Source organism: Dryas octopetala, chromosome 9, assembly GCF_963921425.1.
Source record: "Dryas octopetala chromosome 9, drDryOcto1.1, whole genome shotgun sequence".
Taxonomy (NCBI): Eukaryota; Viridiplantae; Streptophyta; class Magnoliopsida; order Rosales; family Rosaceae; genus Dryas; species Dryas octopetala.
This window is the reverse complement of record NC_141374.1, coordinates 16,894,894-16,909,259: the sequence shown is the minus strand read 5'-3', so window position 1 is coordinate 16,909,259 and position 14,366 is coordinate 16,894,894. Positions and strand designations below refer to the sequence as shown.

Sequence of the window (14,366 nt, the reverse complement as noted above, 5' to 3'; positions counted from 1 at the left end):
TTATTTCATTAATGCCCGCTTGTCTTTTATTTTTGTTGCATCACCCGTAAGATCTGTGTTCTTTACCTTTGTTACTTAGGAGGGTGTACTCAATCCATATTTTTAAAGATTTTTTTTAAGTGACATACTTTCATAGACTTTCAGAATTATGATAGACTTTCAAAGAGTTTTATAGACTTTTATAGACTTTCATGAAGTTTTATTAAAAAACTTTCATAGACATTGATATACTTTCAATGACTTTTTAATACAAATATCATTGTTAAATACTGTAAGATAATAGCATCCGTATATCACAAAGGGCAATGAAAACGCAATGAAATCAAATAGAAGGGCAATGAAAAAGTAGTGAAATCAAACAAAAAATGACAAGCTGATGAAATAATAATCTCCAAGAAATCAAGATTGTTAAGAAACATACTAATATATTGAATAATCTAAAACTGGTCTTCAATATTTGTCGAAACTTACTATTCAATGTTACATGAATAATGTTAAATCCAGGTAACGTTGACGAAAACGAGCTTCCAAGTGTGAAGACAATTAAATTAAAAAATAAAATAATACATAATGAGAAATGCATATAAGTTTTAAAATTTGAAAGAAATAATGTTGTATTACCACTTAACATATAAGTCAAAATTTTAAATAATGTTGAACTAATCTCTTTATTATTATATCTAACAGATAAATCTAACTCAAGTCATCCTTGAAACTCTCAACGTAAACATACAAAAAATAAAAGGGTGGAACAGTATATTATAATTGACATGTTGTAAATCCATAAAACTAACTTCTGGAGCACTGAAGTCTGGAGTTAGAACCGTATATGACAGGTTTATTTATATGTAATGGCATAGTGATGGGACAATATAAGGAATAGGTGTATCAATGTTAGAATGGACATATACGTGCGCATGCAATGCTAAAGGAGGCGGAGAGAGAAAAGAGGAAGCCTTTTCTCAAAAGTCTTTCAAAGTCTTGGGGGGGAATGGAAGAGAAATAAGAAGATTTGGTATGTATACTTTAATGCCAAAAGTCTTTCAAAGTCTATGAATTTGAGAAATCTGTGAAAGTCATTGACATTTTGAGTACCGTATGACTTTCATAGACTTTTAAAAAGTCTTGATTGAGTACCCCCTGACTTTTATAGACTTTTTAAAAGTATATAAAAGTCTTGATTGAGTACCTCCTGACTTTTTAATTTAACAAAAATCTTTAAAAGTCTTGATTGAGTACACCCCCCTTATTTACAATCTGTGTTCTTTACCCGTAAGATCAGCTTAAGTGAATCACGACTCGTCCCTTTGATCATGCCACTACTCTAGACTCGTAACATTTTTATTGTTTTATACCTTAACTAAATTGAATTCATATGTTGACACTATTGTGTTTGTATCTTGATTAAATTGTGTTTGTACTTTAATATTGTATTTACATGCTCATTCAAGTGCGAATGTCAGTAGTGTAAAATTTTGCACTACTAAACGCTCAACGCTGGTTTGTCAGCATTTATGTTATAGTTTAGTTTTGAAATTTTGGGCGTACCACCTCTACTAAGCCAATTCTATACCCTAGGAGGGGATGTGGTGTAAAGATGAAGGTTTACCCTCAAACGAAGGAAGCACCGCTCGTTAGAAAAATATTGTCGAGTGCTTAGTGACAGGTGTGCATGTTCATTGGTGCGCACGTGATCAAATTTGTTGTATTTATACCTTAACTACATTGTATTCATAGCTTGACTAAATTGTATTTGTACCTTCGACTAAATTGTGTTTGTGCCTTTATTATATTATGAAACTTTGGTTAAAATGCTTATGTACCTTGACTATATTATGTTGGTACCATGACTAACGTGCGTTCGTACCTCGACTATATTGTGTATGTACCTATAATATATTGAACCTTGACTGTATTGTAATTGTTCCTCAACTAAATTGTGTTTGAACTTTGACTGAATTTTGTTTATATTATGTCTGCACCTTAACTAAATTGAAATTGTGATTGTTGCTTGAGTATCATTGACTAAAAATACAGATAACCAAACGGCCAAAAAAAACACAAATAACCCATCGGTGTTTTGGTTCATATATTTGGCTCTTGTTTGAAATCATTGCTCTATTTTTTTCTATGATAATCACATTGCTACTGACCATAATCCGTACAGCCCTTTACATGAAAGTTAATCCTTTGAAAACATGCATGACGGATCACAGTCAAACAACACAAGCTAGCACACAACAAATGTCCCTAGCTCTCCACATTGTTTCACAAAATGGAGGTCGGTCCATCCAAGGCACCTAAAAAATGAACTGAAACCACTATCAAAATGTCCCTAGCTCTCCACATTGTTTCACAAATGGGAGGTCGGTCCATCCAAGGCACCTAAAAAATGAACTGAAACCACTATCAAATGGGACATTAATAGGCGTACAAGAACCCATCCTATAGAATTGATTGGTAGCTTGACACAGTGGCACCATTGCAGTAGAAGGTGGGTTGGAATCATTAACAAGTATAATTCAGATCTTATATTACTGCAAAACATCTTGGAATACATAGAGCATACATGAAACCAATAATCAACAAAAATTTTATCCTATGGAGTACACTTCAAACCCAACCAAGACTGAACACAACAAAATAAGCACACCATCATATGCATGATAAGAAATCAAGTGCATTGCAAAAATGTCCATTTGAGAATCAGTGGCATTCCTTCCAATAACCAATATTCCTCATTCCTCATTCTAGTTATCAAAGAAGTCCATCTGACCACAAAACTAAATTCATAACGATCATACTAGGCTCGGGTCACCATGACACATAAAATGAGATAACATGTGGCTAATACAATTCACCCAACAAACCCAATTGTTGGGATGCATTGAATGAATATCCAAGAATTATGTGGCTGGAAATTTCAATAAAAAAAAGGGCAATAAAACTGCCAAACAATGATATTAGGCTGACCACAAAACTAAATTCATAACGATTAACTAGGCTTGGGTCACCATGACACATAAAATGAGATATCATGTGGCTAATACAATTCAACCAACAAAGCCAATTGTTGGGATGCATTGAAATGAATATCCAAGAATTATGTGGCTGGAAATTTCTATAAAAAAAAGGGCAATAAAACTGCTAAACAATGATATTAGCCTAACCCAAACCCATAGGTTTATTAAGCTACATAATGAGAGCAACAATTTTGGCTAAGCAAATAACACTGCAGGCTCATGCCTCAAAATCTCATATCAGATTTATATGATCAATGTTACTCTCAAAGCTATATAAACAAACAAGCCAAGGTACAATGGCAATATTATAAACTCAAACCAATAGGAAATGAAAGTAAAATTGAGATTTAGATTATGAATATAAAGATCCAACTTCCACATAGAAATCCCATCACAAAAAACAAGTCTGTAACGCTAATAACACTTAGAAACACAAACTAATTGAAAAGACAAGAACATAAATTGGCAACACAACTGCCATTGACCAACCTAAATAGCCAAAAACTAAAGAAGTGGTCTGTCTTGGTGAAGAAACAAGACCCATCAGCGCAACCTTCTAGCCTCCCTCTCAGACTCGAGCAAGGTAAGGACATCACCCTCCCTCACCGGTCCCTTGACGTTTCTCATGATGAACCGGTTCTGGTCATCCAGGAACTTGACTCGGACTTGGGTCACCTGCCCTCTGGATCCGGTCCGACCCATAACTTTCACCACAATGGCATGCTTGATGGCGGACTCCATTTTGAGATTTGAGAGCGAGAAAGAGAGAAGAGGGTTTGGTCTGGCGGCGGCTCGTTTGTGGTTTGGAGGCTCTTGCGAGGCAGCGATAGAAGAAGAGGGTTTATAAATTGATGGTCACTATATATGGTAAAGGCTAGGAGCTTTGATCTTTCATGTCTAAAATCAGGGCCGTTCATCTCAAATTTAGAATGATAGATTTGCAATGGTGCGCCTACTGTTTGTTTTATTGCATTTTATAGGCCCCATGTCTTTGCCTTTTACTGCATCTCCCTTTAGTTATTACATAATTACATGTTGTGCATAAGCGACGTTGTTGCTTATTGGGCTCAAATGTTGGTACTTGGTAAGGACAAGCATAGCCCATTGGACTTTAAAATCTTGTGTTTTTTGGGCTGTAAAGCAAGCCTCAGAGTTTCTTTCTCTTTTTCTTATTAAATTCTTTTTTAACCACATTAAATAAAGTTTCACTCAGTCACTCTCCTGTATGTAGAAAAATTATTGGGTATATTCAATACACCGTTACATTACATGGTATAACCAATTGAACATATAAATATATTATTAGAGGGTATATTTATATTAATAGAGTATAATTAATATTAAGAACAATCACTCATATTATGACACGTTGGATTAATTACACAACGTGTTAGTGTATCGGTTACATGAAATATTTCTCCTATATATGTATACATATATCAATCTAGCTAATATGAGACGATTTAATACGAGAAATAAGTAAATGACAACATGTTTAAGGGTTAGATTTAGTTTAATGAATTATTGATTTTACAAGTCCCTGAGTCCAGAAATGAGTCAGATTGATAGGCGCGGCTAGCAACCCCATCAAAGATATCCAACTACAGTATGCACAGCTCCCATATAGGGACCCAAACAATCAATGGGGCCTCCATAGTACAACCACATCCACTCAGGTCCAGATTCGGCCCATGCATAGTGGGCCAGGAATTAGGAACATTCAGCTACGAGAGAGTCTTCAATGGGGCATGCCCCAATGGGACATCTCTCACATGAGGTGGGGCCCACATGATTGTGGGTCCCACCTCATGTGAGAGATGCCCCATTAGGGCATGCCCCATACAAGATTTAGTCTTCAGCTACTGTTAAATATCTCTCTGTAAACTTTTAACTGTAAAGTGGAGACATAAAAAATCAGGAGAATACAGAGATGAGAGAGAGAGAGTTTTAATAAAGTATCGTTAGACAACTACTGCACTTTTTCTTTTTTCAAATGTTTGCATCGATTACAACTGAATTTTAGTTGGGTTGCATGTTACTTATTTAAATAAAGGAATATATTCTGTGCATGTCCCAAAATATACATTAATCCATGCTTACCTATAAGGCTAGGCTAAAATTGTCCATCTCTCTGAGGTCTAATAAAGCTGGCTAACTAGTTGCTTTAGCATGCAAGATAAAAAAAGGCGCCGAAAAAACTAAAGATCAAGTTATATTGAATTTTTGAAATCGATATCATATGACATCTTTTTTCATTGACTTTCTCCTTTCTTTCATTTTTTGTCATGATATCTTTTTTATTGTCTTTCTCATTTCTCTCATTTTTTGTCTCTATTTTTCTTTTTAAAAAATGTTATATCTCTCTTTTTAAAGAAGGTTATATCACTACAACGTAGAAATATGTAAATTTTTTTCATTAAAATTAAACCCAGCTGAGCTAGTTAGCTGCTGATCATATGCTCATTATCTTTTTATTGTCTTTAAATTTAATCATGCTCATCTCTTTCATGGTTCTCACAGCCTTTCTTTTCAAGTGCATGGGTTGCCGGTTGCCCTTTAAAGGGTGATTGTCACCTTTTACATTTATGGACCCCCTTGCCATCCTCTCTTATTTTAATGAAGAAAACTCCTTCACGCCTCTTGCCTTAGCCTCTTCCTCGATCATTTAACTATTACCTTAATTCACATCAAAAGATAAAGTTATTGCTAGCTTGCATGTTATTATGTGTTGGTATTATCAGAATGCTAATGTTTGATTATGTACGTTTTATGTGCAAATGCCATGTTTAGTCTACTATCTTAAAAACTCTAAATAATAAATCTTGGACAACCATTTATAAATTGAAAAATCACATTGACTTAGCCGGCCATAAAGCATAGTAACAATATGTAGAAAACATGTCTCATATTGTATTTTGCAAATCACAACATGGGGCTTCATCGAGCTCCATCAACAAGATTTATGAAAACGTACATGATAACTGCTTGTTTTCATATAGTCAATGTCGTGAATTAACTTGTAGCTAGTCCACACGCAGCAACAGCAGGCTATTCATTTGTGTTTTTTGGTTGTTTTAATTAGTTGCCTGGCATGTACATCACGGCACTGTCCTTGTCACAAATCACTGTATATATAAATATGAGAAATGCTATCCATCTTCTCTATTGATTTTTTTATTTAGAATTCTCATTTCACAGTATAAATTTATAATCAGAACCGTTCATTTTTAAAATTTAACTATGAAGATCATTTCTACAAAAAATCAATTAAATTTGAAATCGTTTAACTATGTAACTGTAATCAAATAAACAGATCGACAGTTTTAGTAACAATTTGATTCATCATTAGTTTATTTGATAATTATTACATGACCAAACAATTTTTTATTTAATTGATTTTGTACAGAGATGATTTTCAAATAATTATCTAAAAAATGAACGATTCCGATTATAAAAATATATTGTGGAACGAGAATAATAAATGAGGAGATCCATAAATAAGGTGAATAGCATGTCCCTATAAATATTATGCATGCTCAAATAAGATCCACTACTAATTAACACTTGGTCTCGATCGATCGGCAGCTCAGTGTACTGTATGTATCACTATAAATGAGTGAACAGTGAAATTAATATATGTCTTTTTGTTCAAATCAAACTTCTTCCATCCAAAAATTACAACACAAAGAATTGTATAGTTAATTGAAGACAATTAACAAAAAAAATTACCATGCAAAATTCAGAATTAATTTCCCACAAAGAAAAGTAGCCGAGAATTTAGATCTAGAATGCATCAATCATTCAATGTAACTAGCTACTTGGGTCACCTTCAATATGTCAATCTAGATCAACATGGAGAATTTATTGTCATAATCTCGATGTAATCCTATTTTTGGGTTGTCTACTTTAATTACAGTACCCAAGCAAACAATTAATTATAATGAAACATATGAATATGATCAAAATACATTGAATTTGGATTTGGATAGGGTCGTTTAATTTCTTTATATATTAATCCTACTTACCGAAAGGTACTTCTTATATATATCTTTTCTTTCTTGTTATTCTTTTTTTTTTGCTTGTTATTTTTCTACTAGATAAGATCATAATACCAGTTGTAAAAGCAAGGACCGATGATCGACATTCAGAAAATCAAACAATATAATACAATTTTGATTATTAGAAAATATAACTTATGAATAGCTATATAATTAACCTCATGCAACTTGCAAGGCCTGATTCGTTTATTTTTATTTTTGTTGTTTTGTTAAACCTTTCCTTTCCGTTTCGCCACATATATTTATATAAATTCAATTATTAAATCATACCAATATCTCTGACATATATTTCTGGCCTACATTTTTTGTTATCTTCTCCTCTTTGCCGTTTATATTGACTTTATGCATGCCATGATCTTGCATAATATTCAGATTTTCCAGATATATGACAGCATTTGCATTTTATGGTTTGTTTCATTCTAATTTATGCACTACTCACTGCACTTCGCCGTACCCCAAAAACTTAGTGACCGTGAAGATTAGAAACAGGCTGCAACTAGCATTATTTTGGTGTTTTCTGCATTGATGGAGATCAATTAACGGAAGCTTCATCTATATATATACATATTTAATACGAAGAATTTTTCTTGCAAAATAGTTTAGTAGTATCAATCTGTGAACTAAGATCGATCATTGATTGGATTAAACTTTTACTAAACATATAGTTCAGATTTATGTATAGGTCTGACCAAAAAGAACAATACGTACCCTATAAATTAAATTTACCTCACATATAATCATAATCATGTGTGACTATATATGCATACCAAAAATATATCAAAAGGTAGACATGGACCCAGTTGGAATTAAAGGGGATTTAATTAATTTAATTCATACATATATATATATATATATATATTGGTTTATTTGCTTGCATGATGACATATATGTAAAGTAGTGTTGGTGGCAGCTGTATGTGTTTCCAGGTTTTGCTGGTTGGATCTGAAGATTTCAGCTGAAAATAAAGTCCGTGATGGATAAGGAAATAACGGGGAAGAGAAAAAAACACAAAGCCATATGAGATTTCAATTCAAAAAACCAAAAAAGGAAAAGCCAAATACGTACGTGCGATCCCATAAAACCCTTCATGTTGCTTTCCATCACTCATATGTGGCACCACCATATTTTCCAGCCCCATCTCATTTTCAACTCATTTTCTTCCTTTTGTTCTCTTCTTCTTTTTTAATTTCACAATAACATTATAAAAGAAATCAAGAAAGAAATAAAGATCACATATATATATGCACAATTAATGGTAAAGATAATACTGATGATCGATCGATGCTTGTTAATTATGAAGAAGATAAGATAAGATGCATGTACGTCTACCCAATTGCCCAATGCCCTCCTCGGAGTTCGTGATTCCCTCCATATATAACACAAAGACAATATATATAGCACACTACTCTATCACTATCCCTTTACCTTTCATTGTATATATATGACCCCACATGTAGCTAGAAAATATCCCACAATTAATTTTAAGAATTTAAATTAATTAAGCCAACAATGAACAAGTTAATTAATTATCGATCTTGCAAATTAATTAGTTAACTCATACCTTGAACAAGTTCATGGTTTGATATATATATAATATGTACATATATATATATTAATATAATTTGATCAACTAATTTCAAGAGCATGCAAGTGAATGCTATTCGCTAGCTATGAGTTTGAGTTTGATTTCTATTAATCAAGCTCAAATGAGCAATATAATGGGATTTTTTTTTTCCGAATTAACTATGAAATATTTCCACATGCATGCATGCAAAGCAATTGGGAAGATGGATTTTTTATCAGCTTTTGGTGCAGAACCCAGTTGGTAATAAATGAAATATAATAAATAAGAGTGAGCTATATATATATATATATATATATATTTGTAACGTGTTGTTCTTGTTCAGTGGGGGTCCTAGTCCTCCTTTATGGCTTATGTTTGTATATGTAAAAACACTACTTATCAACATTACGACATTTCATCACCCACGTTCACCAAAAAGAAATATTTCATCACCCATGTGCTCTCTGCTTCTCTCTCTCGATCCCCAGCAGGTGTCTGTAGCCTACGTGCCAAACCGATAACATTGAATTTTCCTACTTTTTATTTACGTCGATCAATTGAATTTTCCTTCTATATATAATAAATATTGGGTCAAAGCTGCTAATATTTCATTTAAGGTATTCACAACATGCAAATAGTCAACACTCTACAGCCATTCATTACATATATACATATATGTTTCATTTGGAAATTTGACGGTTTGATCAATATCATTTTGGTTTCCACACATGCATGCTTTCATTTGGAGTAGATGGATTAGTTGAAAAGATTGAAATTGATGAGCTACTTACTAGTTACTCTATAGTCCTAAAACCCAATTACTTTATAGACTTTTCAAAGTAACATAGTATAAACTTTAGCATTAGTCCACTTCTTTACTTTTTTGACTAGACATTAACGGGACCATGTGAATGTATATACGTGCATTTTTATCCTTCTGAATGCTAAGACATTAAGCACCAAACTGCAGAAACAGAAAAAGATGACGACGACCCAGTTGCAAATATGGTAGTAAATGAAAGGCACAATGTTTTAATGGGTCAATACACACTAGCTAGTAGAGTAATAGTAGTGGGCATGCTTGACAGTTTGTAACTAGCTTCAGTGCGAAACCACATTGGGGTGTTGAAACCTAACTAGCTAGCTAACTTGTTGAGTCTTTGAATCTAAATGAATTTTACGAACCAAGTTAAGTTACCAACTACACTCACACACACAGAATTGTATAATTAAGTTGAAAACCACGTGGTTTCAAGAAAAGCGTCTTGGTTGCTGCAGACACAATGACACATAATAAGTAAAACCGCTTGCACTTGGCGGTTTAAGGTCCCCACACCTCAAAAGATAGTGTCAGTTAGTTTGGTGTGACGTTCACTAAGAGCTCCCCACAAGCTTCTATTTATTCCTCACCTCACCCCCCTCCATTTCTCCTCACAACTCACAACTCACAACACAACCCAATTAACCCCACTCCATTTCCTCCTTCATTTCTCTGCCTCTTGCTAGCTCTCTCTCACTCCCAAAAGGTGCGTGTGTGTACAAACACTACATGCAAGCAATTAAGCCTTAATTTTCTTTATTTCATTTCCATAGTGTTTCAAGTGCTACTTGAACTCATCACAAATAACCTTGTTGTGCAGGACAAAATGACACTTGATTTTGGGCTTCTCTTGGTGGGACTTCTTTCTTTGAGCTCATTTGCTTATGGGTATGATGGGGGTAGTTGGGTAGATGCCCATGCCACTTTCTACGGAGGAGGTGATGCCTCTGGTACAATGGGTAAGTAACAAATATTTAAACATATACACATATATGCTCCTAATTAATGTTTTTAATAATATCTAGAGAAGACCCAATTTCTTAATTTTAATTATGCCCAACTAAATGTTGACCACAATTGCAGGTGGGGCTTGTGGGTATGGCAACCTATACAGCCAAGGCTATGGCACTAACACAGCAGCTCTGAGCACAGCCCTGTTCAACAATGGGCTCAGCTGTGGGGCTTGTTTTGAGATTAGGTGTGTCAATGACCCAAAATGGTGTCTTCCGGGCTCTATTATGATCACAGCCACCAATTTCTGCCCACCAAACAATGCCCTTCCCAACAATGCAGGGGGTTGGTGCAACCCACCTCAGCACCACTTTGATCTTGCTCAGCCTGTCTTCCAACAAATTGCTCAATACAGAGCTGGGATTGTGCCTGTCTCTTACAGAAGGTATGCAATTTTGGGCCTAGCTTCTCAATTCTCTTGCATAGTATTTTAATTTTTGGGCTACCTTATGTCATCAGCTGCACAGCTATTAATGCTCTTTTATGTTTTGCATGCTGACCAAAGCGCTTTAGATTCAACCAATTTACCAAACAACCCCTTGTAATTTTTATGATTAATTATTTTTTTAATGGGGTTGTGCAGGGTCCCTTGTGCAAAGAAGGGAGGTATCAGATTCACAATCAATGGTCACTCATACTTCAATTTGGTCCTGATCACAAACGTTGGAGGTGCTGGTGATGTTCATGCTGTTTCAATCAAAGGGTCAAGAACTGCTTGGCAGCCCATGTCCAGGAATTGGGGTCAGAATTGGCAGAGCAACTCTTACCTTAATGGGCAGAGCCTCTCCTTCAAGGTCACCACCAGTGATGGCCGCACTTTGGAATCCTACAATGTTGCTCCTGCTGGCTGGTCCTTTGGCCAGACATTCACTGGCCTACAAATCTAATAAATGAAGAAGAACAACAACAACAACAAAAGTACTACGTGCTTCTTTAGATTTAGCTAGTTACTGAAATTGAGTGTCTATGTTGGTGCTGTTAGTTTTAGAGTGTCAAAATGGAGAAGGGCTTGTTTTAAGAGGGCTCTTGTAATTTAAAACTAAACTAAATTATGGGTCATTTCTGCTCTGCTCTCTTTTGCAAAGGCAGACACAGAGATTTCCTGGCAGTGGTGGGCATAAACCACCCGCCACTTTTTGTTAGGTTAGTCATTAGTGCTGTGTGGTTGGTTCAATTTTCATTAATGTAATGCTTTATCCTTTATTGGGAAGCTTCTTTGCTTGTCTGTGAAGCCATTGTTGTAATCAGCTTTTGCTGCGTATGTGTCTGTCTGCTGGGTCATGGTTAAGTGTGTTGTTAAAGTGTAAGACTTTGGTGAATAAATTCTCTTCTCTCCAAGAGAATGAATGATAATAAAAGTTGCTGAATTTTCATTCATTCTATCTATGGATTTAGATGCTTTACTCCCCATTCCCCTTTAATCTGAAAGTGAAATTCAAAATAATTATAATCACACTAGAGGGTATAACATTTTGCTTTTTCCTGTGTGTTAAGCTGGGCTTGATGCCAAACTATAATCATATGTCTTGGGCTGCAATCATCAGGGGATGTATGTGAGGGCATCTTGCAGCATATCAAACACTTGGACAACATAACTTAATGGGTCTAAAGAAAAGGCCCCATTTGCATTCTCTTTTGGGCCAAAAACCTGCAGTTTTCAGATGGTTGGCGACAGCCCAAATTCTGCTAGACACTATAGTTTAGTGTCCACCAGCCTACTATTGTACTCATTTATTATGAACTTTGAATACCACCAGCTCAGCCCAAGTAGATGTCCAAAACAATAAGATTATAGGAGTAAATATGCAATAGAATCTCTGCCCCTTCCCTATCACCTATCGGCTATAACCTGAGCAAATTTTCAATAATAGGAGAGAAACTTTTTTGAAACTTTTTTGTAACAGGGGTATGATTGATTTAATATTTTAATTTAATAACACGATAATATTTATATTTTTATATTTCGTCACATAAAATAAATTTTAAGACATAAACTATCTCTTAAAATATCAAATTAATCTCTATTTTTATTATAAATCTCTCGATTGTCTTGAAAAGACTTTTTAGTGAAACAGTCATTCACTTATATGTTGCAACCTAAACTAAACTAAATAAAACATACAGTACTATAGCATGGGTAATCATACCACACGCGGACCCGATTCAAGACTTTGATTTACTTCAATTGAATTTGAGATGAAGTTACACTAACAGTAACAAACACATGCTAAGATGTAGCTTGATCTAGCCACTCGTCATGCACTGATAGGACTCCCTAGATTCCACGTGGCAGGAAATTCTAATCATCATATCCAACTAAAAAATCTTCACACGTGGCTAAAAAATGGACCCCGCAACATCTTTTTCAACCAACAGCCTGATAGACTCATAGTAATAGATTTGTGGATACAACACCAAGATAAAAGGATAAGGTGCAAAGAGCTTCCATTGGCTAATCCAAGTCTCATAAGCACATCTCAACCGTTAGACCCCAAGAATCATGCAATCCAACGACCAACTTGCAACAAAGAACAACGACCACAAAGTCTCATTTGCATGAAATATACAAAGCCCATTAGCACCACCAACACCCCCTACCTGAAAATCCATTTTCTTGACCAAAATTCAGGTGGGAGATATGGCCACCGTCACCACGCAAGCCTCCGCCGCCGTGTTCCGGCCACGCATCACCGCCAAATCGCGGTTCCTTACTGGGACTTCTGGTAAATTAAATAGGGAAGTGTCTATTAGGCCCATGGCCTCTCCATCTGCCACTTGTTTTAAAGTTAAGGCCAAAAAGGGTGAGTGGTTACCAGGCTTGGCCTCACCAGCTTACCTCACTGGCAGGTACATATTCAACTTAATTTACTCAAACAAACCCAAAAAGAGTTATTCATGTGTTTATAATTTCATTGCTTTGAAAGCTAAATTTGATACATGTTTTTGTGGTCAGTCTTCCTGGTGACAATGGATTTGATCCTTTGGGACTTGCTGAGGACCCAGAGAACCTGAAGTGGTTTGTGCAAGCAGAGCTTGTGAATGGTCGATGGGCAATGCTGGGTGTTGCTGGGATGCTATTGCCTGAAGTTTTCACAAGCATTGGGATTCTTAATGTTCCCAAATGGTATGATGCTGGCAAGGCTGAGTACTTTGCATCTTCATCAACCCTCTTTGTGATCGAGTTCATCTTGTTCCACTACGTCGAGATCAGACGGTGGCAAGACATCAAGAACCCAGGAAGTGTGAACCAAGACCCCATCTTCAAGCAGTACAGCTTGCCTCCAAATGAGGTGGGTTACCCAGGTGGCATCTTCAACCCTCTGAATTTTGCACCCACTGCTGAGGCCAAGGAGAAGGAACTTGCCAATGGTAAGTGTTCAAGTTCAAGCTAGTATGCACTTCATATTTGCTCATAGGCTTTGTGTTTGTGTGTGGGGATTGAGCTAATTTTGTTTGATATATATGTATGCAGGGAGACTGGCAATGTTGGCATTCCTGGGTTTTGTTGTTCAACACAATGTGACTGGCAAAGGACCATTTGACAACCTCTTGCAGCACCTCTCAGACCCATGGCACAACACCATTGTCCAAACACTAAGGGGCTACTAGATCCATTCAAAAACAAGAAATGGAAAACCTGTTTCATTTAATTTGTAACAATGATTTAATGGTTTTTGAGTGAGTTGTGAGCATCAATGTAGACAAGGTTTTACCAGTGTACAGGAACCATGATGGCATTAATGTTATTACTCTCACTACATCTAGTAATTAATTTCTAAAATTTAGTCTTGCATGCTGGTGATTGTAAAACGCTGTGGACTAAATCATCCACAAAGTCGCTCAGGACATCATGTTGCTTTCATTTTTCATGAGATAATAATTTACAATGT

At 35.5% G+C, this 14,366-nt stretch overlaps 3 protein-coding genes across 3 annotated transcripts; 2 read left to right on the top strand and 1 right to left on the bottom strand.

Annotated features, from left to right (window-relative positions):
* Nucleotides 1-3,352: 3,352 nt before the first annotated feature.
* LOC147274975 (small ribosomal subunit protein eS28x) lies at nt 3,353-3,855 on the bottom strand. Its single transcript, XM_086257535.1, has one exon. The coding sequence runs from the start codon at nt 3,762-3,764 to the stop codon at nt 3,567-3,569; it is 198 nt and encodes a 65-aa protein (XP_086113661.1). The 5' UTR covers nt 3,765-3,855; the 3' UTR covers nt 3,353-3,566.
* A 6,241-nt stretch (nt 3,856-10,096) lies between these two features.
* On the top strand, nt 10,097-11,841 carry LOC147274974 (expansin-A1-like). Its single transcript, XM_086256002.1, has 4 exons — nt 10,097-10,171; nt 10,286-10,424; nt 10,549-10,861; nt 11,060-11,841. The coding sequence occupies exons 2-4, from the start codon at nt 10,292-10,294 to the stop codon at nt 11,361-11,363; spliced, it is 750 nt and encodes a 249-aa protein (XP_086112128.1). The 5' UTR covers nt 10,097-10,171; nt 10,286-10,291; the 3' UTR covers nt 11,364-11,841.
* Nucleotides 11,842-13,053: 1,212 nt separating this feature from the next.
* Nucleotides 13,054-14,257, top strand: LHCA4 (light-harvesting chlorophyll-protein complex I subunit A4). Its single transcript, XM_086256001.1, has 3 exons — nt 13,054-13,323; nt 13,430-13,845; nt 13,949-14,257. Exons 1-3 carry the CDS (start codon nt 13,115-13,117, stop codon nt 14,083-14,085), a joined length of 762 nt encoding a protein of 253 aa, XP_086112127.1. The 5' UTR covers nt 13,054-13,114; the 3' UTR covers nt 14,086-14,257.
* The last annotated feature ends 109 nt before the right edge of the window (nt 14,258-14,366 follow it).

Coding starts and splice junctions, on each gene's coding strand:
- LOC147274975 (XM_086257535.1), bottom strand. CDS start 3,764: ATGGAGTCCGCCATCAAGCATGCCATTGTGGTGAAAGTTATGGGTCGG.
- LHCA4 (XM_086256001.1), top strand. CDS start 13,115: ATGGCCACCGTCACCACGCAAGCCTCCGCCGCCGTGTTCCGGCCACGC. Junction 13,324..13,429: donor CCAGCTTACCTCACTGGCAG/GTACATATTCAA, acceptor TTTTGTGGTCAG/TCTTCCTGGTGACAATGGAT. Junction 13,846..13,948: donor GGAGAAGGAACTTGCCAATG/GTAAGTGTTCAA, acceptor ATATGTATGCAG/GGAGACTGGCAATGTTGGCA.
- LOC147274974 (XM_086256002.1), top strand. CDS start 10,292: ATGACACTTGATTTTGGGCTTCTCTTGGTGGGACTTCTTTCTTTGAGC. Junction 10,425..10,548: donor TGATGCCTCTGGTACAATGG/GTAAGTAACAAA, acceptor CCACAATTGCAG/GTGGGGCTTGTGGGTATGGC. Junction 10,862..11,059: donor GTGCCTGTCTCTTACAGAAG/GTATGCAATTTT, acceptor GGGGTTGTGCAG/GGTCCCTTGTGCAAAGAAGG.